The sequence below is a fragment of the Oncorhynchus gorbuscha genome, linkage group LG03 (genome assembly GCF_021184085.1).
Source record: "Oncorhynchus gorbuscha isolate QuinsamMale2020 ecotype Even-year linkage group LG03, OgorEven_v1.0, whole genome shotgun sequence".
Taxonomy (NCBI): domain Eukaryota; kingdom Metazoa; phylum Chordata; class Actinopteri; order Salmoniformes; family Salmonidae; genus Oncorhynchus; species Oncorhynchus gorbuscha.
In genome coordinates this window covers 35,496,810-35,524,410 of record NC_060175.1, presented here as the reverse complement: position 1 = coordinate 35,524,410, position 27,601 = coordinate 35,496,810, and the positions used below count along the sequence as shown (strand labels likewise).

General features: G+C 45.4%; 1 protein-coding gene across 1 annotated transcript in view; it reads right to left on the bottom strand.

Annotated features, from left to right (window-relative positions):
- Window positions 1-27,601, bottom strand: part of LOC124031283 (rho guanine nucleotide exchange factor 25-like) — a 52,071-nt gene that overhangs the window by 15,299 nt on the left and 9,171 nt on the right. Inside the window, exons 2-3 of the mRNA XM_046342352.1 lie at window positions 431-770; window positions 133-234 (exon numbers count right to left, since the gene is read on the bottom strand). Coding sequence (XP_046198308.1) covers window positions 133-234; window positions 431-565 — 237 coding nt within the window. The 5' untranslated portion in view covers window positions 566-770. The remainder of the gene's footprint in view (window positions 1-132; window positions 235-430; window positions 771-27,601) is intronic.

Sequence of the window (27,601 nt, the reverse complement as noted above, 5' to 3'; positions counted from 1 at the left end):
TCAAGGTGTCTGAATACTTTCCGAAGGCACCTTGTACAGGGGTTACCGGTACCGAATCAATGTGGGGGGTACAAAAGGCTGCAGTGTCCTCTGTCTGCTCTGTTTGTGTGTGTGTATGTGTGTAATCCTTACCAGACTGTGTGTATCCCTGTCCTGTAGTAGGTCAGATAGGTAGCTGTGACAGAGAGGGTGTGTTGGAGAGTACGTCGCTGGACTCACCAGGCCATCATTCCCCTGCACAACACACAACATACACAATATAACACACATACACGCACGCATGCACACATACACACGTAATCTATTCACATTACTTGGGCATTCATATTAAGTCATTGGAGTCAGGGGTTTGTCCTGAAGTGATGTTATCACAATCTTTATAAAAACCTCTGTGTGGATTCCAAGGCTATAGTAGAAAGTAATGCCTCACCAAGTCCACATCAGTGCAGGGGAGGATTGTGTAGTTCTCCCCCTGCTCCAGAGGCCTTCCAAGGGCTTGGCCGTTAGGGGGAGGGGAGAGGGATGCTTCCCATCCAGCCTGTGGACCTGCCTGTCCTCCTTGCATCCCCCTCCTCCTTTCACTCCTCCTCCTCCCCCCACGCTCAGCTTGCGGACGGGGTTGGTGAGCCACTTCTTCAGGGCACTGACAGAGTGATGTGACTCCCCAGGGGAGGAGGGCGAGCAGGGGCTGGAGATGCCAGAGGCCTGGTTGGCCACAGAGCCTACGGATGGAGTGATGCTGCCCTCACTGCCGGCCACAGAGTACGACTCTACAGGGGAGACAGAGAGAGAGAGGTTTTGGTTATTCAGTTATTGAGGTAATTTAGTCCAACTTGATTTAAGCACAGGTTTTTCTTTTGGTTACTTCCTTAGAATACCTTAAATTTATAGACTAATGTATTAACAGTACTCAATTTCCCAGTACCAGCTTTAATACCACAGCAACCAGGCCATTTACTGCTTTCTAACCCACACAGAGCTCTCATGTGGATATTGCCTTACCACCTCACAAAAATGTGCTTAAATGATCTGTTTTAAGCAGATAAAGTATTTATACCATTGTAGCATAGGGAGTCACATGCCAGGCCGAAATAAACCACGTTTAATCAACAAATCCACGGGTGGAAACTCACTTCACAGTACAAAGAAAGAAACAGAAAGAACAAGATACTTTGGCCCGGACACTGTTTATCTACAGTGTGTGTGTGTGTGTGTGTGTGTGTGTGTGTGTGTGTGTGTGTGTGTGTGTGTGTGTGTGTGTGTGTGTGTGTGTGTGTGTGTGTGTGTGTGTGTGTGTGTGTGTGTGTGTGTGTGTGTGTGTGTGTGTGTGTGTGTGTGTGTGTGTGTGTGTGTGTGTGTGGTGGGAGGGGCTGGGGGGGTAGGAGGCATTCTTAACTAAGCTATGGAGAGAGCTGTTGATTTGACGTCCTAAAATAGTTCACACGCGACAGATGACACAGCCATCAAGTCAGCCTGCCGATGTGATATCATCACTGAGAGAGAGGCAGGAAGAGGATGAACAAGAGTGTGGAGTGGGTCTGCAGGGAGAAAGGGGTAAACATATTGGAGGAGGTTTATGTTAACACATACTGTATATGTCCTCAAAGAGAGTGTGGATATGAGTTTTAAACTCATGCCGTGCTGGGTTGAGCCCGGCCCACCCTGTCTTCTCTCTCAGGGGGTAAGGAGTTGGTGTTTACAGAATGGTATACACTGGCTGACCCCACTGTATATTTGGATTCCAGTGAGACATTGCAATGACAGTGAAAACGAGAAAAGGAAGAGGTACAAAGGGGAAAAGGAGTGAGAAAGAGTGAGAGGAATTGAGAGGCAGGAGGTGGAGGGACGAACACACAGTAAAATAGTTTGAGAGGAGAGAGAGGAAGACAAAAGCGAAGAGTTTTCTTGGGAGATGAATGAGGCCTTGAGAAAACACATTGTCAGCAAGAGCAAGCTGACTGAGACACTCTGTCTGTAAGTCTGTCTTGTAGTGATGGAAAAGCAGCTGATGTAAATCATGACAGTCAAAGCCAGCCCCTATCACTCATTCTATCCTAACCATTGTTTCCTGTACTCCTAACTTAGCATTAGTGGGCTAATACAAGTGCTGTCACTCACTCACACCATAGAATGAATTCCATTAACGAAGCCTTTAGACTATGGAAAAGAGTATGATCTCAAACACATTGCTCTGATTGGGAAGCCCCAACAGTAACGTTTGATTTTGTTCTGCTGATCTTAGCAGTGGTTTAAGCTCTTTGTGGCTCTTTGCTGCCACTTTGACCACTTCCCAGACTCCTAACTATGTACCGCCAGCATATTGATTTAAGCTGTAATCATAGAAATGGGGTATCAGTGGCCAAGAGAAAAGCTGAGACAGATCTTCTGTAGAAGTCTGACATAGCCATTTTTAGGAGACACCGCATTGGCGGTTACACTGTTAATAACATGGCCATTTCTCTGGTACTGGTCACTTTTAATTTATACCCAGCTAGCACATTTGGTTTCTTGGAAGTTGTGGAAATGTATGTTTTGGTTTCACATTGGTTGTGGGAATGAAGCCATACGTTTCCTGACCGTTAAACCTGAACGTTTTTTTAAAGTGGAAATTTCATTTGTTCAGGGAACTTTTATTTTTTAGGTTGCAGGGAGGTTCTGAGAACGTTTTACTCTGGTTCCTTGAAAGTTTTCCTGGGAAGTTTTATTAATGCTCTGAGAATGGAAACTGTAGGTTATTTTGAGTTTCTTTTAAACTTCCTTAACTTTTACTAAATATTTCAATGCGAGTTTTAATAACACTGCTATCTTATTTTTGGTTAACTTTTTTAAACTCCAATCACAGATAGAACACATGGAAATTAATTTCCTTGGGCTTTAATCATGCAAACACATTTATTTTTTATTGTGACACGACATCAGTGAGATTCAAACCTACAATCTTCTGTTTTCTATCCATGAAATTAGTCCACTGCATCATCATGATGGAGCTAGAATACAATGTTTTTTTACACATACATTCATTTTGGTCTATTCAAACAGACTCCATTTCAAAGGAAACAAGCACACATTAAGATGTGTGGCCAATTAGACGGCAACACACCTGAACACACTTAACAAGATTGAGGATAGAGAGAGTTTTGTTGATGCTGAGAACGGAATGTATTGTAAATGTTTTTACAGTGCATTCAGAAAGTGTTCAGACATTACATTACAGCCTTATTCTAAAATTAATTAATTAATTGTTTTCCTCATCAATCTACACACAATAGCCCATAATGACACAGCAAAAAAGGTTTTATAATTTTTTGAAAATGTATTTAAAATAAAAACATAAATACCTTATTAACATAAGTATTCAGACCCCTTGGTATGAGACTCAAAATTGAGCTCAGGTGCATCCGGTTTCCATTGATCATCTTTGAGATGTTTCTACAACTTCATTGGAGTCCAAGGCACACACCTGTCTATAAAAGGTCCCACAGTTGACAGTGAATGTCAGAGCAAATCCTAAGCCATGAGGTCGAAGGAATTGTATGTAGAACTCCAAGACAGGATTGTGATGAGCAACAGATCTGGGGAAGGGTACCAAACATTTCTGCAACATTGAAAGGCCCCCAAGAACACAGTGACCTCCATCATTCTTAAATAAAATATGTTTGGAACCACTAAGACTCTTCCTAGAGCTGGCTGCCCGGACAAACTGAGCATTCGGAGGTGACCAAGAACCCGATGGTTACTCTGACAGAGCTCCAGAGTTCCTCTGTGAAGATGGGAGAACCTTCCAGAAGTACAACCATCTCTGCAGGACTCCAACAATCAGGCCTTTATGGTAGAATGGCCAGACAGATGCCACTCTTCAGTAAAATGCGCATGACAGCCTGCTTAGAGTTTGCCAAAAGGCACCTAAAGGACTCTCAGAACATGAGAAACAAGATTCTCTGGTCTGATGAAACCAATATTGAACTCTTTGGCCTGAATTTCAAGTGTCATGTCTGGAGGAAACCTCACACCATCCCTACGTTGAAGGATGGTGGTGGCAACATCATGTTGTGGGGACATTTTTTCAGAGGCAGGGACTGGGAGACTAGTGAGAATCGAGGGAAAGATGATCGGAGCAAAGTACAGAGAGATCCTTGATGAAAAGCTGCTCCAGAGCGCACAGGACCACAGACTGGGGCGAAGGTCCACCTTCGCACAGGAAAACGACTCTAAGCACACAGTCAAGACAACGCAGGAGTGGCTTCGGGACAAGTCTCTGAATGTCCTTGAGTGACTCAGCCAGACCCTAGACTAGAACCAAATCAAACAGCTCTGGACAGACCTCAAAACAGCTGTGCTACAACGCTCCCCATCCAACCTGACCAAAGATTGGTTCACGTCCATAGATCTGAAGGATGTGCTTTTTCATTTAGTCATCTTCAGGATTGGTGGGTCCCCTGAGGGACAGTTGAGCTAATGTTGGCTAATGTGAATAGCACAAGGTTGCAAGTAACAAGAAATTCCCTGGATATATCTGATATTGGCAGAAAGCTTAAATTCTTGTTAATCCAACTGCTGCACTGTCCAATTTACAGTAGCTATTACAGTGAAAGAATACCATGTTATTGTCTGAGGAGAGTGCACAGTCTTGCAACATTTTGAACAGAAATACAATGGTTCATTGGATCAGTCTAAAACTATGCACATACACTGCTGTCATCTAGTGGCCAAAATCTAAATTGCACCTGGGCTGGCATAATACATTATGGCCTTTCTCTTGCATTTTAAAGATGATGGCACAAAAAAGGTTGTTTTTTTTCCTTGTATTATCTTTTACTAGATCTAATGTTTTATATTCTCCTACATTCCTATAACATTTCCACAAACTTCAAAGTGTTTCCTTTCAAATGGTACCATGAATATGCATATCCTTGCTTCAGATCCTGAGCTACAGGCAGTTAGATTTGGGTATGTCATTTTAGGCGCAAATAAATAAAAAAAGGGGCAGATCCTTAAGAGGATAATTTATACAGCCTCCCCACAGATGAGGTTTCATTTTGAGGGTGTGGCCTACAAGTTTCTGGTCCTGCCTTTCGGGCTGTCCCTAATCCTTGCACCTTTTCTACAGTTATGTTACGTTTGATGCTGGAGCTCCGAGATACGTGTCAAAATCGGTAAGCAGTGTACTTCGAAGCAGTGTTCCGATGACTGTATCATTTTTATCGGAAGCACGTGATCAATGACGTCCAAAGCTTAATTTCCTTGAACAACCACCTGATTGGTTTGGTATCAGTGGGACAGCATCTATAATCATGTGGTTGCTCTAAATACTTTTGACCAGCAGGTGCCACTAGTGTACACTGTGCTGATCAAAGTCTGGAGTAATTAACCTATTTCAACGCAATTGTCTGAAAAACCCCAATGCTTCAGGAAGCTTAGTTTGCCTGTCATTACTTTTCTATGGTGGTGGAAGCGGATTTTGCACCGGTGGGGCTTATCTGGACGATTGGCTGTAATTGAGGGAACAGGTGGAGCTCCACACTGCCATGCTGGTTTTCCGTATTCAGCCTCTGGGGTTCATAATGAATCACAAGAAAAGCTGTTTGACTCTAGCTCAGCATCTGGGACTTGTTCTGAACTTGGTTCTGAAGCATGCATTTTTGTTGCAACAAAGAGGGTCGCTTTCCAGCTCTGTCTGGCACAGTTTCAGCTGGGGAACTCGGTGCCTTTTCAATTGTGGCTGCAGTTATTTGGTCTGATGGCCTTTATGACAGCGGTGGTGCATCTGGGACTGCTGTGTATGCGTCTGTTTCAGAGCTGAGTGATTTCTTCAAGTCTGGACGCATCTCGCCACTGACATTGGTTGCTCATGGTATTCCTGTCGTGCCTAAGGGCTTTGGCTCCTTGTAAGGTCTGATAACAGGACAGTGGTGGTGCACATAAACAGGCAGTGGGGATGGGGTTTCTCTCTTTGCTGAACCTGACCCATTATCTGCTCTTATGGAGCAGAGAGAATGTCCTGTCGCTCAGGGTGATGCATCTTCCTGGATCTCTCTACGTGGGTGCGGATCTACTTTCCCGGGGGGGGGGGTCGTATCTCTACGGAGTGGAGACTGGTGGTTGTCTAGATATGGGACCAGTTAGCCAGGGCTGACATAGATCTTCACTCATTGTGAGAAAACGTGCATTGTTGTCTGTCTTCTCAATGGCGGAACTGGGCACTCCGTTGGGAACGGATGCTTTGGCATGTCAGTGGCCTCGGACCCTGCTCTATGCGTTTCCTCCGGTGGACTTGATTCAGGCCACCGTAGATAGTGTCCGTCAGGAGGGTCTGTTGTTGAATCTGGTGGCTCAGACCAGTGTCTAAGCCTATGTCACCAACCTGGGACCTGGCTTTGGTCCTGGATGTTCTGTGTAACCCTTCGTTTGAACCACTGGAGTCAGTGGTGCTGAACGTCCTTTCCTACAATAATGCCCTGCTCATGGCCTTGGCATCGGCCAAGCGCGTTGGAGATCTCCACACACTATCAGTACAGCATTCCTGTTTGGAGTTTGTTATGTCCTAATGCAGCTTTTGCTCCCAAGGTTATGCCTATTTCTTACAGGTCCCTGGCTTTTGAGACAGAGCACCTCCTCTGTTTGCTTCCTGTGAGCAATGGAGGTTCAATGGCTAAAGAAATAAGTGCATGGAACTAAGAGATAGCCTAGCCCTAGGCCAATGTAGAAGTAGGCCTATAACTTCCTTGACAACTAAGTAAAAATACATAAAGCCAACAAATAAAAATAGACAATGAAAATGCAGGTTTTTTCAATCACATTCACCTCTCTACTCTGCCTGTCTTCCTCCCTTTGTATATGTCTTGACTTGAGATATCGCTAGTGAAGTGCAACACTGTATTAAATCAATCAACTGAGTGAGCGTCCAGCCCAATGTCTGTAGCCTATACATGAGAGTCTGGCCCGAAGCTGTCCCTAGCGAACTTGTAACATTGTAGCAGCTAGCCTATTCCAGTGAGCTCGGGACATACACATCTATTTTTGCTATTTTTACTGTGAGGAAGGATTTTATTCACAATGGATTTTATTTGAAAAAACTGACTTCGTTGACTTACATGATGACCAGACCGGATACGTCACTTGTGTGAGCGTCGCAAAATAAATTTACAAATCCATGTTATTCAATTATTGCACCTGCACTGCTCTCGCCCGCCAACTAGCGTCTGCAATGCCAAGGGCTGAAATAGAAATCCTTTCTCTTACTGACGCAGATCACGCTGCAAGTTCTGCCTCTCCCATCTCCTCATTGGTTATACCCACGTGGGTGATTGAAAAACAAAATGATTTTCCGGTTATTGTGGTAATACTATGAAAGTGTAGATGCCAATCACCATATAAGTTCCAAGATAAAAAAGCCTGTAAGGAGAAGAGATGACTAGAAACGATTCGGTTGGCCGTTTTAAGTGTGGATTAATTGTTGGAGTAGAGGACCTTGTGCATTTCAGGTAAAATAACAACTCAATGTTTATATCCCAGGACAATAATATGCTTGCAGGAGTGCAGAGCCAAAACAACCAAACGTGTCACTGTCCCAATACTTTGGAGCTCACTGTATCTTTAGGAAGCCCTTTAATTCAAATAGATGAAACAAAAATAGAACTGTTTGGCCATAATGACCATCGTTATGTTTGGAGGAAAAAGGGGGAGGCTTGCAAGCTGAAGAACACCATCCCAACCATGAAGCACGGGGGTGGCAGCATCATGTTGTGGGGGTGCTTACTGCAGGAGGGACTGGTGCACTTCACAAAATAGATGGCAGGAAAATTAGGTGGATATATTGAAGCAACATCTCAAGACATAAGTCAGGAAGTTAAAGCTTGGTTGCTAATGGGACTTCCAAATGAACAATGCCCCAAATTGTATGTAAACTTCCGACTTCAACTGTACACACACACAGATAGACACACACACAGAAAGATGGGATCCACTTTTGTGACCTACTTAAGGTAGGGCCCTGCTCTCAGACAACCATGGTAAAAGGGTTCTTCCCAGTCTAAAGAGAAAGAGGACAGGACTACTATTACCCATATAGAGCCCTGTGTTACTCAGCATACAGTTAGTTACACATGGTTATGTTCACTTATAGCCAGGCAAAACCCTTATCTACAGTACACCTACTTACTCGGCAGCATAACACTACACACGGATCCTCACAAATGGAGAGATGTAGTCCTAAAGTTTACCTACTACACACAGTAGCCATGGAAATATGTGACAAATTTACCTTTTTCACAGGGCTGTTTAGATCAGCCATACTGGTTAGAGTTGAATTGGCTCCAAAGTCAAACCAAATATCTTTGGAAATATGTGGGGTGTGATAACAGGGTCAGAGACCAATAACTTATAACCCGCCGGCGGGGGGGGCTTAGGGTCATGAAATATTGTGTGGCTGAAGGGCGGTTGGGTGACGGGTCGCTTGAATAAAGAGAAACCAATACATTAAAAAACATGAATGTATAATTATTGTGCAATTCATGTCTATAGGCTACGTTGAGGTTTTTTTCCATTATTTTTGTCTGGCATTAGTGGATAGCCTAAGCATAAGCTTTAGGGCCTAACTGTAGTGCGCCAAATACACACAAATTGCAGGTGCATCATGCAATCTGAGGGGCACAAAGTATGTCAGGATGGCTGTGGGGTCGTCAATTTCTTTTTTCCTGCAATCTAGAGCCGTAATCATTATGCTTAATTCTATATAAAAAAATATTTGTAATTTTCTGCATGTCTAAGCATACCTCTAGAGCTGTCTGTATCCTCCTGATCTGTGTTTTTTGCTTAAATCTGGGTAAAGGTTGAACGCAACGTGAGTCAGTACATTTAGTAATTGCTTGCTTTTCTTAAGTCTACTAACCTTGCCAGTAGGCATGCCAGCTAATAAAGTTAGGCAAGCTAGCTACTCAAACTTGATTGGTAGCCTTAAATGTCTTCTTGGTAGCTAGTTTAGAGATTGGGAAACTATCTGGGCTGGTTAAAGCCAAATTGCTCTGTGGCTAGTAGTATTACAGAGAAGAAGAAAAATCTTAAACAAAAGATCATATATACATTTACAAAAAGGACAAATCTGAGGTGGCACATGATTGTATGTAGTTTCTTGCAAAAGCCTTCTATGACTTGAAAGAATAATTGTAGAAATTAAATGCCTTTTATTGTGTGACGGAGTTGACATAAATTCAGTTATTGTAATTGCATTATATGAAGAAAAAATATATAATTAGGAGGTTGGTTTGATAGCTAATGCTTTGGTCTATCAAAATATATGTTTCAAATGTTGTTAATATTAACACAATATTTGATATTGTCCCATCTTTTAAGAATCCTTGAGCTGTAAAACCGCAACATTGTCTCTCAGCTTCATGGCAAAACGTGTAAAATAGCATGAGATTAGCTATAAAACTGCACATTTTTCATGGGCAGTACACAATTTTCTATACAGTGAATTTCAATCATAGATGAAGACAGTAGGTAACTTAAGACAGAAACAATAGGAGGGAGGTTGGTCTGGGAGGATGGGTAGGCTTTCAACATGAATGTCTAGCAACCGGAAGGTTGTGTGTTCGAATCATGGAAAACGTTAGCATTTTAGCTAATTAGCAACTTTGCCACTACTTACTACTTGTTAGCTACTGTGCATGTTACCTAACCCTTCCCCATAATCCTAACCTTAACCCTTTAACCTAACTCCTAACCTTAAACTTAACCCTTTAACTACTTAGCTAGCATGTTACCTAACCATAACCATAACCTTAACCCCTAAACCTTACCCTAACCTTAAACCCTAACCTTAATCTTAACCCCTAGCCTAGTTAATGTTAGCCACCTAGCTAGCCTAACTAATGTTAGCCACCTAGCTAATGTTAGCAACAACAAATTGGAATTTGTGTAATGTACACAAACAAATGCGTTATAGAGAAAGAAAGTTGTGTAATACACACAAAATACATTGTGATGAAAATAGTGTAATACAAAATAGTGTAATGGCAAAGTGGGTGGGGTTATATCCTTCCTGTTTGGCCTGTTATGAATTTCTATTAAATAATTTTTGTCTATTTAAAAAAAAACTGTGCCTTTAGATGAGGTCATCCCCACTGCAGTAAACTGTGGACTGTTGGGCTGTGATGGCTCCTATGGCTAACTGCTCTGAACTTCCTGTCGGAAAGCTGCCAAGGCAAATACCCCTCAGTGCACACTGCTCTCATCAGCAAACTATGAATCTGTTATAGAACAATTTAACCCTTTCCTATCCTCTCCTATCCGATTAGTATTAATTCTGCTCATAGGCCAAAAAGGGTACAGAAACTGTCACAGTACATCCCTAGAAAGCGAGGGATTATACTGTGTTTTATACACCAAACATAATCATTCTGGTTTCACATGAGTCTGAGTAATTTAATCTGATAATGATCCTTAATCTGGTACACCCAAATAAAACAGGACTGTTTGTTTTTGTGACCTGGTTCAATCCACATTGTTTCCATGTCATTTCAATCTCAAAATTCTATGTGATGACGTTGAATCATCATGGAAAACTGATTGGATTTGAAAAGAGTAATCAGTTTAAGGGAATTTAATAATTTTTCAGACAACTTTTAGCCTAACCTTTTTGTTGATTTCACAATGAATTCATGTTAGTTGACAACTCAACCAAATGTAAATCAAAACTAGACGTTGAAATGACAGCTGTGCCCAGTGGGTTCTCTAAATGTCAGCAATCATAGATACACTGTAGGGCCAGGAGTTTTGCCTGGTCAGGATCACTTGTTCAAGAAAAGGAAAAACTCCTGGCCCTTATCATAAACAGTTGGTGTGCATTAGGAAAGTCTGAATTAGGAAAATCTGTGTGCATTAGGAAAGTCTGAAAGCCACACTTCACCACTATCATTTCCTTTTTAGTTACTTTGTATCAGGTTTATTTTTACACTTACCGGCAGTGATGACACACACACACACACACACACACACACACACACACACACACACACACACACACACACACACACACACACACACACACACACACACACACACACACACACACACACACACACACACACACACACACACACACACACACACACACACACACGCGCGCGCGCGCGCACGCGCACACGCACACACACACACACACAGACTGGGTAATTAGTCAGAGTTTATGTGCTGCAGTAGTTTAGGAGTCAGAGATGCTAAATTCTCTTTGAGGGCCCTGAGTGGGTTGAGTCACTGATGTGATCTTCCTGTCTGGGTTGGCGTCCCCCCTTGGGTTGTGCCGTGGCGGAGATCTTTGTGGGCTATACTCGGCCTTGTCTCATGATGGTAAGTTGGTGGTTGAAGATATCCCTCTAGTGGTGTGGGGGCTGTGCTTTGGCAAAGTGGGTGGGGTTATATCCTTCCTGTTTGGCCCTGTCCGGGGGTGTCATCAGATGGGGCCACAGTGTCTCCTGACCCCTCCTGTCTCAGCCTCCAGTATGTATGCTGCAGTAGTTTGTGTCGGGGGGCTAGGGTCAGTTTGTTATATCTGGAGTACTTCTCCTGTCTTATCCGGTGTCCTGTGTGAATTTAAGTATGCTCTCTCTAATTCTCTCTTTCTTTCTCTCTCTCGGAGGACCTGAGCCCTCGGACCATGCCTCACGACTTCCTGGCATGATGACTCCTTGCTGTTCCCAGTCCGCCTGGCCGTGCTGCTGCTCCAGTTTCAACTGTTCTGCCTGCGGCTATGGAACCCTGACCTGTTCACCGGACGTGCTACCTGTCCCAGACTTGCTGTTTTCAACTCTCTAGAGATAGCAGGAGTGGTAGAGATACTCTTGATGATCAGCTATGAAAAGCCAACTGACATTTACTCCTGAGGTGCTGACTTGCTGCACCCTCAACAACTACTGTGATTATTATTATTTAACCATGCTGGTCATTTGTGAACACTTGAACATCTTGGCCATGTTCTGTTATAATCTCCACCCGGCACAGCCAGAAGAGGACTGGCCACCCCTCATAGCCTGGTTCCTCTCGACGTTTCTTCCTAGGTTTTGGCCTTTCTAGGGAGTTTTTCTTAGCCACCGTGCTTCTACACCTGCATTGCTTGCTGTTTGGGGTTTTAGGCTGGGTTTCTGTACAGCACTTTGAGATACCAGCTGATGTACGAAGGGCTATATAAATACATTTGATTTGATTTGAGTGTGTTTCCTATTACATTTTCCCAAACATTTTCATAACATATTCAGTCTTTCTCACTTTGTGTTTGTATACAGTTCACTGAATTTTGAGCCTAATGAAAAGTGGGAAGAGAGGATGAGGAAGAGAGGAGAGAAAGAAAATAAAAGTTTATATGTGTGAGTGATAAATTTAGTGAGCAAGTTCGAGAAAAAGACAGTGGCCTTGATAAGTACAGTATAAAAATATCACCAGCCTCCGAATTCAGTTGAATTTGCAAGAATTGCTTTCAATTGCGAGCTATTAAAACTATTAATACAGATTTTCCATCATGAAAGGAGGGGTCTTGATTCTGCCTTAAGCTGATGACAAAGAGAGAAAACTGTGTTTCTTAGAGATTGGTGAGAGCTTGATTGTCCTATGGTTATTTTGCATACAACCTTCCCACAACTTTCTGGGAATGTTGCAGGATATTGCTTGGCTTTGGAACATTCTCAGCACATTTAAGGAACATGACAAAACAAGGCTATTTTCTTGGCATTTCATTACTTCAACAGAACATTTCCTAAAAGTTCAAACATGGTTACATTTAATTATATTTTTGGTCATGTTCTAGGAATGTTCTCCAACTGGTTTGACATTGGGAATGTTGTCAAACAGTCCAGAGAATGTTAAGAAACAACGTTCTTCTGTGGGAATTTCAATACTTCAGCATAACGTTTCCTACAGGTTTCCTCGTGGTTCTATTTAAAGTCATGATCTTGAACGTTCAGAGAATGTTAAGAAACAATGTTCTTCTGTGGGAATTTCAGTACTTCTGCATAACATTTTCTGCAGGTTTTCTCATTCTTCTATTTAAAGTGATGTTCTCAGAACATAAAGACAACATTCCATAAAAACACACAAGAAAACATTAGTAACGTTCAAAGATTGAGTGCTTGTTTTCTTTGAAATTGGGTCCATTTGAATAGACTAAAATGAACAGCTTTGTATGAGTTTTAAAAAAAACATGGCACGGTACCTACATCCTGGTAGCGCAGAACAGAATATAGAGAACAGAAGATCATAGGTTTGAATCTCACTGACGACCATGCCATAATAAAAAATCCATGTGTTTGCATGATTAATGACAAATCAAATTAATTTCCATGTGTCCTATCTGTCCTTGGTGTTCAAAACAGTTAACCAAAACTAAGTCTGCAGTGCAATTGAAAGTCTTGTTGAAACATTCAATGAAAGTTTTTAAAAAAACAAACATTACAATTTTGTTCAAAACGTTCACTAGATTTATAAAATGTTCTCAGAATGTTTTTAATCATGTTCAAATAACTTATCTCCATTCTCCGAATGGTAATAAAACCGTTCAGGGAACCATAGAGAACCATAGTAAAACATTCTCAGAACCTCCCTGCAACCTAAAAATGTACATTACCAGAAGAGGCAAAAGTGTCCCTTCCATTCTCAGAAAGTAAAAAAAAAACATTCAGTTTTAATGGTCAGGAAATGTATGGCTTTGTTCCCAGAACCTATGGGAAACCTAAAATGTACATTCCCACAACTTCCAAGGACCAGATGCACTAGCTGGGAATGCACTAACATCACCAGGAATTCCTGCCTATTTATCCCCCAAAAATGATGGTGTTTCTGACCCTGACATCACTGATAGACAACAGCTGCTGAAATATGTTCACATCAACATATAGAAAGTCACATTACATCTTCTTAGATAAACTGGGAGAAGAGGGGAGATAAAGAGAGAGAGAGAGGATGAGAGAGTAAGAGAGACAGAGAGAAAGTGAGAGAGACAGAGAGAGAAAGTGAGGGATTGAGATGTAAGGAAGAGCGAATATGGTTCTGTTTGGACTCTCTGTCTCAGGTTAATAAACAAGGGAGACAGAGGAGGAACAGAACAGGTTGGGTCATTGGGGTGTTGGGGGAGAGGTAATGGTTAACACAGAGAGAGGAGAGAGAGAGAGAGGGGAGGTAGAGGGTAGAGAGATAAGATGGTGCCGGAGAACAAGGCTGACGTTTTACGTATTCCTAACCAATTGTGTTTTTTGTTTGTTTCTTTGCGTTGTTTGTAACTTATTTTATTTAACTTATTTTGTACATAATATTGCTTCTACTGTCTCTTATGTCCGAAAATAACTTCTGGGCATTAGAACTGCAATTATTCACCACGGACTAGCAGAATCCTTTTTTTCTTTAATGAGTCCGACGAGCCCCCGGGAACAGGCCCAGATCCCTTCATTGGCGTGAATAGAAGGCGGAGAAAAAAGAGCCAGAGGGCAGGCTGCCTTCTGAGAATTTGTAGGCGATCCAATGAATCCCACTTCCTTCCATTCTGCTATGAAACGTGCAATCTTTATGAAAATAAAATCAATGACCTATGCGGAAGATTAAACTACCAACGGGACATTCAAAACAGTAATATCTTATGCTTCACGGAGCCGTGGCTGAACGACAACATTATCAACATACAGCTGGCTGGTTGTACGCTGTATCAGCAGGACAGAACAGCAGCATCTGGTAAGACAAGGGGCGGCGCACTATGTATATTTGTAAATAACAGCTGGTGCATGATATCTAAGGAAGTCTTGAGGTTTTGCTCACCTTTTGCTCAGGTAGAGTATCTCATGATAAGCTGTAGACCACACTATCTACCTAGAGAGTTTTCATCTGTATTTTTCATAACTGTCTACATACCACCACAGACTGATGCTGGCACTAAGACCGCACTGAATGAGCTGTATTTCGCCATAAGCAAACAGGAAAACATTCACCCAGAGGCGGCGCTCCTAGTAGCCGGAGACTTTAATGCAGGGAAACTTAAATCCGTCTTACCAAATTTCTATCAGCATGTTAAACGTGCAACCAGAGGGAAAAAAACTCTAGACCACCTTTACTCCACACACAGAGATGCGTACAAAGCTCTCCCTCGCCCTCCATTTGGCAACTCTGACCATAATTCTATCCTCCTGATTCCTGCTTACAAACAAAAATTTAACTCAATCAATAAAAAGGTGGTCAGATGAAGCAGATGCTAAGCTACAGGACTGTTTTGCTAGCACAGACTGGAATATGTTCTGGGATTCCTCCGATGGCATTGAGGAGCACACCACATCAGGCAATGGTTTCATCAATAAGTGCATCGATGATGAAATTCCCACAGTGACTGTATGTAGATACCCCAACCAGAAGCCATGGATTACAGGCAACATCCGCATTGAGCTAAAGGCTAGAGCTGTCGCTTTCAAGGAGCGGGACACTAACTCGGAAGCTTATAAGAAATCCTGCTATGCCCTCCGACGAACCATCAAACAGGCAAAGTGTCATGTTTTGTCTTATATTGTCTTGTCTTTTTGCTTTCCCTTCTGTTCGTTTCCCCCTGCTGGTCTTATTAGGTTCGTTCCCTTTTCTATCCCTCTCTCTCTCCCTCCCTCTCTCTCCTCTCTCTATCGTTCCGTTCCTGCTCCCAGCTGTTCCTCATTCTCCTACTCACTCATTTAGTCTTTCCACACCTGTTCCCTATCTTGTCCTCTGATTAGAGTCCCTATTTCTCCCCTTGTTTTCCGTTTCTGTCCTGTCGGATCCTTGTATATTGTTCGCCATGCTGTGTCTTCGTCTCGCCCTGTCGTGTCTTGTTTCCCTCAGATGCTGCGTGTGAGCAGGTGTCTGAGTCTGCTATGGTCGGTGCCTTCCCGAGGCAACCTACAGTTTATGGTCGAGTCTCCAGTCTGTCCTCGTCACTACGAGTGGAATTAGTTTTTTATGTTTAGTTTTCTGCTCCGATTTGTCTAGGAGTATTGCCTATTTCCTTTACTGGAATAAAGACTCTGTTTTCGCCAAGTCGCTTTTGGGTCCTCATTCACCTGCATAACAGAAGGATCCGACCAAGAATGGACCCAGCGACTACAGATGCTCGTAACACTGCCGTCGAGATCCAAGGAGCCATGCTCGGCAGACACGAGCAGGAATTGTCTGCTGCTCGTCATGCCTTGGAGAACCTGGCCGCTCAGGTTTCCGACCTCTCTGGACAGTTCCAGAGTCTTCGTCTCGTGCCACCTGCTACTTCCTGGTCTGCCGAGCCTCCGGAACCTAGGGTTAATAACCCACCTTGTTACTCCGGGCAGCCCACGGAGTGCCGCTCCTTTCTCACCCAGTGTGATATTGTGTTCTCTCTCCAACCCAACACATACTCTAGAGAGAGAGCTCGGGTTGCTTACGTCATATCACTCCTTACTGGCCGGGCTCGAGAGTGGGGCACAGCTATCTGGGAGGCAAGGGCTGATTGTTCTAACAATTACCTGAACTTTAAAGAGGAGATGATTCGGGTTTTTGATCGTTCAGTTTTTGGTAGGGGGCTTCTAGGGCCCTGGCTTCCCTATGTCAAGGTGATCGATCCATAACGGATTACTCTATAGAGTTTCGCACTCTTGCTGCCTCTAGTGACTGGAACGAGCCGGCGCTGCTCGCTCGTTTTCTGGAGGGACTCCACGCAGAGGTTAAAGATGAGATTCTCTCCCGGGAGGTTCCTTCCAGTGTGGACTCTTTGATTGCTCTCGCCATCCGCATAGAACGACGGGTAGATCTTCGTCACCAAGCTCGTGGAAGAGAGCTCGCGTTAACGGTGTTTCCCCGCTCCGCATCGCAACCATCTCCCTCCTCTGGCTCAGAGACTGAGCCCATGCAGCTGGGAGGTATTCGCATCTCGACTAAGGAGAGGGAACGGAGGATCACCAACCGCCTGTGCCTCTATTGCGGACTTGCTGGACATTTTGTCAATTCATGTCCAGTAAAAGGCCAGAGCTCATCAGTAAGCGGAGGGCTACTGGTGAGCGCTACTACTCAGGTCTCTCCATCAAGATCCTGTACTACTATGTCGGTCCATCTACGCTGGACCGGTTCGGGTGCTACATGCAGTGCCTTGATAGACTCTGGGGCTGAGGGTTGTTTTATGGACGAAGCATGGGCTCGGAAACATGACATTCCTTTCAGACAGTTAGGGAAGCCTACGCCCATGTTCGCCTTAGATGGTATTCATCTCCCCAGTATCAGATATGAGACACTACCTTTAACCCTCACAGTATCTGGTAACCACAGTGAGACTATTTCCTTTTTGATTTTTCGTTCACCTTTTACACCTGTTGTTTTGGGTCATCCCTGGCTAGTATGTCATAATCCTTCTATTAATTGGTCTAGTAATTCTATCCTATCCTGGAACGTTTCTTGTCATGTGAAGTGTTTAATGTCTGCTATCCCTCCCGTTTCTTCTGTCCTCACTTCTCAGGAGGACCCTGGCAATTTGACAGGAGTGCCAGAGGAATATCATGATCTGCGCACAGTCTTCAGTCGGTCCAGAGCCAACTCCCTTCCTCCTCACCGGTCGTATGATTGTAGTATTGATCTCCTTCCGGGGACCACTCCTCCTCGGGGTAGACTATACTCTCTGTCGGCTCCCGAACGTAAGGCTCTCGAGGATTATTTGTCTGTGTCTCTTGACGCCGGCACCGTTGTGCCTTCTTCCTCCCCTGCCGGGGCGGGGTTTTTTTTTGTTAAGAAGAAGGACGGTACTCTGCGCCCCTGCGTGGATTATCGAGGGCTGAATGACATAACGGTTAAGAATCGTTATCCGCTTCCCCTTATGTCATCAGCCTTCGAGATTCTGCAGGGAGCCAGGTTCTTTACTAAGTTGGACCTTCGTAACGCTTACCATCTCGTGCGCATCAGAGAGGGGGACGAGTGGAAAACGGCGTTTAACACTCCGTTAGGGCATTTTGAGTACCGGGTTCTGCCGTTTGGTCTCGCCAATGCGCCAGCTGTTTTTCAGGCATTAGTTAATGATGTTCTGAGAGACATGCTGAACATCTTTGTTTTTGTCTACCTTGACGATATCCTGATTTTCTCACCGTCACTCGAGATTCATGTCCAGCACGTTCGACGTGTACTCCAGCGCCTTTTAGAGAATTGTCTCTACGTGAAGGCTGAGAAGTGCTCTTTTCATGTCTCCTCCGTCACTTTTCTCGGTTCTGTTATTTCCGCTGAAGGCATTCAGATGGATCCCGCTAAGGTCCAAGCTGTCAGTGATTGGCCCGTTCCAAGGTCACGTGTCGAGTTGCAGCGCTTTCTAGGTTTCGCTAATTTCTATCGGCGTTTCATTCGTAATTTCGGTCAAGTTGCTGCCCCTCTCACAGCTCTTACTTCTGTCAAGACGTGTTTTAAGTGGTCCGGTTCCACCCAGGGAGCTTTTGATCTTCTCAAAGAACGTTTTACGTCCGCTCCTATCCTCGTTACTCCTGACGTCACTAAACAATTCATTGTCGAGGTTGACGCTTCAGAGGTAGGCGTGGGAGCCATTCTATCCCAGCGCTTCCAGTCTGACGATAAGGTTCATCCTTGCGCTTATTTTTCTCATCGCCTGTCGCCATCGGAACGCAACTATGATGTGGGTAACCGCGAACTGCTCGCCATCCGCTTAGCCCTAGGCGAATGGCGACAGTGGTTGGAGGGGGCGACCGTTCCTTTTGTCGTTTGGACAGACCATAAGAACCTTGAGTACATCCGTTCTGCCAAACGACTTAATGCACGTCAAGCTCGTTGGGCGTTGTTTTTCGCTCGTTTCGAGTTTGTGATTTCTTACCGTCCGGGTAGTAAGAACACCAAGCCTGATGCCTTATCCCGTCTCTTTAGTTCTTCTGTGGCTTCTACTGATCCCGAGGGGATTCTTCCTTATGGGCGTGTTGTCGGGTTGACAGTCTGGGGAATTGAAAGACAGGTTAAGCAAGCACTCACGCACACTGCGTCGCCGCGCGCTTGTCCTAGTAACCTTCTTTTCGTCCCTGTTTCTACTCGTCTGGCTGTTCTTCAGTGGGCTCACTCTGCCAAGTTAGCTGGTCATCCCGGCGTTCGAGGTACTCTTGCTTCTATTCGCCAGCGCTTTTGGTGGCCTACTCAGGAGCGTGACACGCGCCGTTTCGTGGCTGCTTGTTCGGGCTGCGCGCAGACTAAGTCAGGTAACTCTCCTCCTGCCAGTCGTCTCAGACCGCTTCCCATTCCTTCTCGACCATGGTCTCACATCGCCTTAGACTTCATTACCGGTCTGCCTTTGTCTGCGGGGAAGACTGTGATTCTTACGGTTGTCGATAGGTTCTCTAAGGCGGCACATTTCTTTCCCCTCGCTAAGCTTCCTTCCGCTAAGGAGACGGCACAAATCATCATCGAGAATGTGTTCAGAATTCATGGCCTTCCGTTAGACGCCGTTTCAGACAGAGGTCCGCAATTCACGTCACAGTTTTGGAGGGAGTTCTGTCGTTTGATTGGTGCGTCCGTCAGTCTCTCTTCCGGGTTTCATCCCCAGTCTAACGGTCAAGCAGAAAGGGCCAATCAGACGATTGGTCGCATACTACGCAGCCTTTCTTTTAGAAACCCTGCGTCTTGGGCAGAACAGCTCCCCTGGGCAGAATACGCTCACAACTCGCTTCCTTCGTCTGCTACCGGGTTATCTCCGTTTCAGAGTAGTCTGGGTTACCAGCCTCCTCTGTTCTCATCCCAGCTTGCCGAGTCCAGCGTTCCCTCCGCTCAAGCGTTTGTCCAACGTTGTGAGCGCACCTGGAGGAGGGTGAGGTCTGCACTTTGCCGTTACAGGGCACAGACTGTGAGAGCCGCCAATAAACGTAGGATTAAGAGTCCTAGGTATTGTTGCGGCCAGAGAGTGTGGCTTTCCACTCGTAACCTTCCCCTTACGACAGCTTCTCGTAAGTTGACTCCGCGGTTCATTGGTCCGTTCCGTGTCTCCCAGGTCGTCAATCCTGTCGCTGTGCGACTGCTTCTTCCGTGACATCTTCGTCGCATCTATCCTGTCTTCCATGTCTCCTGTGTCAAGCCCTTTCTTCGCACCCCCGTTCGTCTTACCCCCCCCCCCGTCCTTGTCGAGAGCGCACCTATTTACAAGGTACGTAGGATCATGGACATGCGTTCTCGGGGACGGGGTCACCAATACTTAGTGGATTGGGAGGGTTACGGTCCTGAGGAGAGGAGTTGGGTTCCGTCTCGGGACGTGCTGGACCGTTCGCTGATTGATGATTTCCTCCGTTGCCGACAGGAGTCCTCCTCGAGTGCGCCAGGAGGCGCTCGGTGAGTGGGGGGTACTGTCATGTTTTGTCTTATATTGTCTTGTCTTTTGCTTTCCCTTCTGTTCGTTTCCCCCTGCTGGTCTTATTAGGTTCGTTCCCTTTTCTATCCCTCTCTCTCTCCCTCCCTCTCTCTCCTCTCTCTATCGTTCCGTTCCTGCTCCCAGCTGTTCCTCATTCTCCTACTCACTCATTTAGTCTTTCCACACCTGTTCCCTATCTTGTCCTCTGATTAGAGTCCCTATTTCTCCCCTTGTTTTCCGTTTCTGTCCTGTCGGATCCTTGTATATTGTTCGCCATGCTGTGTCTTCGTCTCGCCCTGTCGTGTCTTGTTTCCCTCAGATGCTGCGTGTGAGCAGGTGTCTGAGTCTGCTACGGTCGGTGCCTTCCCGAGGCAACCTACAGTTTATGGTCGAGTCTCCAGTCTGTCCTCGTCACTACGAGTGGAATTAGTTTTTTATGTTTAGTTTTCTGCTCCGATTTGTCAAATCAAATCAAATCAAATTTATTTATATAGCCCTTCGTACATCAGCTGATATCTCAAAGTGCTGTACAGAAACCCAGCCTAAAACCCCAAACAGCAAACAATGCAGGTGTAAAAGCACGGTGGCTAGGAAAAACTCCCTAGAAAGGCCAAAACCTAGGAAGAAACCTAGAGAGGAACCGGGCTATGTGGGGTGGCCAGTCCTCTTCTGGCTGTGCCGGGTAGAGATTATAACAGAACATGACCAAGATGTTCAAATGTTCATAAATGACCAGCATGGTCAAATAATAATAAGGCAGAACAGTTGAAACTGCAGCAGCAGCACAGTCAGGTGGACTGGGGACAGCAAGGAGCCATCATGTCAGGTAGTCCTGGGGCACGGTCCTAGGGCTCAGGTCCTCCGAGAGAGAGAAAGAAAGAGAGAATTAGAGAGAGCATATGTGGGGTGGCCAGTCCTCTTCTGGCTGTGCCGGGTGGAGATTATAACAGAACGTGGCCAAGATGTTCAAATGTTCATAAATGACCAGCATGGTTGAATAATAGTAAGGCAGAACAGTTGAAACTGGAGCAGGAGCATGGCCAGGTGGACTGGGGACAGCAAGGAGTCCTCATGTCAGGTAGTCCTGGGACATGGTCCTAGGGCCCAGGCCAGTTGAAACTGGAGCAGCAGCATGGCCAGGTGGACTGGGGACAGCAAGGAGTCATCATGTCAGGTAGTCCTGGGGCATGGTCCTAGGGCTCAGGTCCTCCGAGAGAGCGAAAGAAAGAGAGAAGGAGAGAATTAGAGATCGCACACTTAGATTCACACAGGACACCTGAATAGGACAGGAGAAGTACTCCAGATAAACAAACTGACCCCAGCCCCCCGACACATAAACTACTGCAGCATAAATACTGGAGGCTGAGACAGGAGGGGTCAGGAGACACTGTGGCCCCATCCGAGGACACCCCCGGACAGGGCCAAACAGGAAGGATATAACCCCACCCACTTTGCCAAAGCACAGCCCCCACACCACTAGAGGGAAATCTTCAACCACCAACTTACCATCCTGAGACAAGGCCGAGTATAGCCCACAAAGATCTCCAACACGGTACAACCCAAGGGGGGAACCCAGACAGGCCGACCACAACAGTGAATCAACCCACCCAGGTGACGCACCCCCCCAGGGACGGCACGAGAGAGCCCCAGCAAGCCAGTGACTCAGCCCCCGTAACAGGGTTAGAGGCAGAGAATCCCAGTGGAAAGAGGGGAACCGGCCAGGCAGAGACAGCAAGGGCGGTTCGTTGCTCCAGAGCCTTTCCATTCACCGACCCACTGAAGAGATGAGTCTTCAGTAAAGACTTAAAGGTTGAGACCGAGTTTGCGTCTCTGACATGGGTAGGCAGACCGTTCCATAAAAATGGAGCTCTATAGGAGAAAGCCCTGCCTCCAGCTGTTTGCTTAGAAATTCTAGGGACAATTAGGAGGCCTGCGTCTTGTGACCGTAGCGTACGTGTAGGTATGTACGGCAGGACCAAATCAGAGAGGTAGGTAGGAGCAAGCCCATGTAATGCTTTGTAGGTTAGCAGTAAAACCTTGAAATCAGCCCTTGCTTTGACAGGAAGCCAGTGTAGAGAGGCTAGCACTGGAGTAATATGATCAAATTTTTTGGTTCTAGTCAGGATTCTAGCAGCCGTATTTAGCACTAACTGAAGTTTATTTAGTGCTTTATCCGGGTAGCCGGATAAATTGTCTAGGAGTATTGCCTATTTCCTTTACTGGAATAAAGACTCTGTTTTCGCCAAGTCGCTTTTGGGTCCTCATTCACCTGCATAACACAAAGTGTCAAAACAGGACTAAGATCAAATCATACTACACCGGCTCTGATGCTCGTCGGATGTGGCAAGGCTTGCAAACCATTACAGACTACAAAAGGAAGCACAGCCGAGAGCTGCCCAGTGACACGAGCCTATCAGACGAGCTAAACTACTTCCATGCTCGCTTCGAGGCAAATAACACTGAAACATCCATGAGAGCACCAGCAGTTCTGGGAGAGACTGTGATCACGCTCTCCACAGCCAATGTGAGTAAGACCTTTAAACAGGTCAACATTCACAAAGTCGCAGGGCCAGACGGATTACTAGGACGTGTACTGAGAGTATGCGCTGAACAACTGGCAAGTGACTTCACTGACATTTTCAACCTCTCCCTGTCCGAGTCTGTAATGCCAACATGTTTTAAGCAGACCACCATAGTCCCTGTGCCCAAGAACACTAAGATAATCTGCCTAAATGACTACTGACCCGTAGCACTCATGTCTGTAGCCATGAAGTGCTTTGAAAGGCTGGTCAGAAAACCCTACTCCAATCAATAAGCTAAGGACCCTGGGACTAAACACCTCCCTCTGCAACTGGATCCTGGACTTCTTGACGGGCCACCCCCAGGTGTTAAGGGTAACAACACATCCTCAACACAGGGGCCCCTCAGGGGTGCGTGCTCAGTCCCCTTCTGTACTCCCTGTTCACTCATGACTGCACAACCAGGGAAGACTCCAAGTTTACCGATGACACAACAGTGGTAGGCCTGATCACCGACAAAGACGAGACAGCCTATAGGGAGGAGGCCAGAGACCTGGCCGTGTGGTGCCAGGACAACAATCTCTCCCTCAACGTGAGCAAGACTAAGGAGATGATTGTGTATTACAGGAAAAAGAGGCCCGGGCACGCCCCCATTCTCATCGACGACGCTGTAGCGGAGAAGCTTGAGAGCTTTATGTTCCTTGGTGTCCACATTACCAACTAACTAACATGGTCCAACACACCAAGACAGTCATGAAGAGGGCACGACGAAACCAATTCCCTTCAGGAAACTAAACAGATCCTCAAAAGGTTCTACATCTGCACCATCAACATGTACACACAGGTTGCATCACTGCCTGGTATGGTAACGGCTCGGCCTCCGAGCGCAAGGCACTAGAGAGGGTAGTGCGTACGGCCCAGTACATCATTGGGGCCACGCTTCCCGTCATCCAGGACCTCTATACCAGGTGGTGTCAGAGGAAGGCCCTAAAAATGTTCAAATACTCCAGCCACCCTAGCCATAGACTGTTCTCTGCTACCGCACGACAAGCGTTACCGGAGCGCCAAGACTAGGTCCAAGAGGCTTCTAAACAGCTTCTACCCCAGCTTATTCCTTCACTGTAAGATTCTTCCTTCACACCTGTTGTATTCCTGTTGTATTCAGCGCATGTGACTAATACAATTTGATTAGATTTGATTTTGATAATGAGAGGGAGAGAGAGAGAGATAGGGAGTTGAGGAGACAAACACACACCGGGGGTTGTGAAGGGAATCATGGTCTAGAAACAACAGAAACACACAGAGAAAGAGAAAAGTAGGAGGTGGAAAGAAAGGAAAAGTAGAAGGCCTAACTGGCTCTAACCACTTTTCTCCCCTCATGTATCCTAAGAGTGGAGGATGGAAATCCAGATGAGAGAGTCGAAAGAGAGAGAGAGAGGAAAGACAAAGGAAAGAGAGAGAGAAAGATAGAGAGAGAGAGGAACGACAGAGGAGAGAGAGGAAAGACAGAGGAGAGAGAGATGAAAGACAGAGGAGAGAGAGAGAGAGAGAGAGAGAGAGAGAGAGAGAGAGAGAGAGAGAGAGAGAGAGAGAGAGAGAGAGAGAGAGAGAGAGCGATAGAACGACAGAGGAGAGAGAGGAAAGACAGAGGAGAGAGAGAGGAAAGACGGATGAGAGAGAGAGTGGAAAGAGAGGAGAGAGAGAGGAAAGAGAGGAGAGAGAGTGGAAAGACAGAGGAGAGAGAGTGTAAAAACAGAGGAGGGAGAGTGGAAAGACAGAGGAGAGAGAGTGGAAAGACAGAGGGGAAAGAGAGGAAAGACAGAGGAGAGAGAGAGTGGAAAGACAGAGGAGAGAGAGAGGAAAGACAGAGGAGAAAGAGAGGAAAGACGGAGGAGAGAGAGAGAGAGGAAAGACAGAGGAGAGAGAGAGGAAAGACAGATAAGAGAGAGTGGAAAGGGGAACAGAAAGCTCCATGAGGAGACAGTCAGACACAGACACCCGGCAGTGACAATGAAGAGCACACACACATACACATACATTCTAAATCAGAGACTTAACAGTGGACAGAGAGAGACAGGGGATTCAACTCAATTTCAATTTAAGGGGCTTTATTGGCATGGGAACATTTTTACATTGCTGAAGCAAGTGAAATAAACAACACAAAAGTAACAACAGTAAACATTACACTCACAAAAGTTCCAAAATAATACATTTCAAATGTCATATTATGTCTATATACAGTGTTGTAATGATCTCTCTCTCTCTCTCTCTCTCTCTCTCTCTCTCTCTCTCTCTCTCTCTCTCTCTCTCTCTCTCTCTCTCTCTCTCTCTCTCTCTCTCTCTCTCTCTCTCAGTATAACAGAGCATCAAACCACCATGGTGATGGTGACCTCACTCAGTTTCTTTTAAAACACCAATTATCACTGTCACATTAACATAAACACTTTGTCACTGTCCGACAGGCTACATGACAATTACTGTAAAGAAAGATAGATCTTCCAAGAGGAATGATGGTTGAAAATACACTGAGATCATCATCATGGCTTAGTCTATGCTGTGTGCATGTGTGTGTGTGTGTGTGTGTGTGTGTGTGTGTGTGTGTGTGTGTGTGTGTGTGTGTGTGTGTGTGTGTGTGTGTGTGTGTGTGTGTGTGTGTGTGTGTGTGTGTGTGTGTGTGTGTGTGTGTGTGTGTGTGTGTGTGTGTGTGTGTGTGTGTGTGTGTGTGTGTGTGCGTGTATATGGTGCAGTGGCCAGGACCAAAGAGACACTGGGTGTAAGAGATATGCTGTCACTTGCTTTGAAAGACAACAAGGTAGAATGAGTGAGAAAAAGGCAGCATAGTAAGAGTGCCATCCTAACATAATGCTTTCCTAGCTTACCCATTTCACACATCTACTTTGTCTCTGCAGCATGGATAGAACTGCACTTTAATCACTGCCTGAGCAACTGGAACAACAAAGGATTTAAGAGGGGGGGAGAGAGAAACAGGGACAGAGAGTGGTTATCTGTCCCGGCACAGTACTGACTCCCCCGCGCGCACACACCACTCTGTGCAAACCAAACACTGTCACAGAAAAAGAGGAAAGGCAGACAGACACTTGCACATATACTTACAACCACACTGGGAGATGTGACACACACAGGCACACCCTCAAGCACACACACACACACACACACACACACACACACACACACACACACACACACACACACACACACACACACACACACACACACACACACACACACACACACACACACACACACACACACACACACACACACACACACACACACACACACACACACACACACACAGACAGACACACACACAGACACACAACCAGTGGGCATTAAGCTCTCTGGTTGATCAGTATTATCTTGTTGATGTGCATGGTCCCAGTCAGAAGTCAGATTATAACAGCATGATATTCTGGAGTCTCCATCAGCCCTACTGCACTACGGCGCAGAGCAGTTGTTGCTATGGTACATCACTGCACTTTGATGAATAAAACTAGGTCCATGTCCCAAAAGCAACCCTATTCCTATGGGCCCTGGTCAAATATAGTGCACTATATAGTTTGGCTGTTTGGCTGTTGATAAGGTACGTAGGTCTTATCTACACTGCTAAAAAGTTAACATGCTCCACAAATAGGTTGTTCGGTTGACAATCTGTGTGAATGTTCGTATGTGTGTTTGTGTGTGTGTTGGCTCGCATTTGAGGATGTGTGCTGGATGGATAGAGGATATAATCCTCAATCAGCCAGGCAGCAGATCTGTCATTCAAACAGTCCTCAAGCCTCAGTATTTTTATATTTAGCCTTTGGTAAATTAGGAAATGAATCAAAAGAGGGTCGGCAGAAAGAGCGAGGAGATTATCTCTACACTGTACAAACACACTTCAACATGTACACACACTTAAACAAACCCACACACACATACACACAGTCGTGATTACAAGAGTACAAATATTTTGGCAGGGAGGGAGCTCTCTGACATCCCTAACTCATGGAGAGGAGAGCTCTCCTGTACAGCTTCTGTGCCAGGGCAGGCTCACAGCACTGCTAAATTGTGCCAAAGACAGAGCTTTGAGGAACTGAGAGGACCTCTAGTCAAAAAGAGGAGAGAGTACAGGCCTCCCGGGTGGTGCAGTGGTCTAAGGCCACCAGAAACTCTGGGTTCCAGCCCAGGCTCTGTTGCAGCCGGCCGTGACCGGGAGGGGTTTGGCCGGTAGGGATATCCTTGTCACTAGCGACTCCTGTGGTGGGCCAGGTACAGTGCCTGTCATTTCTCTCTGTCTTTCAACTCTCTCATCTGGATTTCCATCCTCCACTCTTAGGATACATGAGGGGAGAAAAGTGGTTAGAGCCAGTTAGGCCTTCTACTTTTCCTTTCTTTCCACCTCCTACTTTTCTCTTTCTCTGTGTGTTTCTGTTGTTTCTAGACCTTGATTCCCTTCACAACCCCACTGTGCGTGTTTGTCCCCTCAACTCCCTTTCTCTCTCTCTCGGTCTCTCGCTCTCTCGCTGTCCCTCTCATTATCAATATCAAATCTAATCTAATTGTATTAGTCTTGTATTAGTCACATGCGACGAATACAACAGGTGTAGATCTTACAGTGAAAGAAGAAGCTGGGGTAGAAGCTGTTTAGAAGCTGTAATGAACTTTGTCTGTTGTTTGTAGAGAGTCAGACCGAAATGCAGCGTGTAGGTTACTCATGACTTTTAATGAAGAAAATGCAGTACATGAA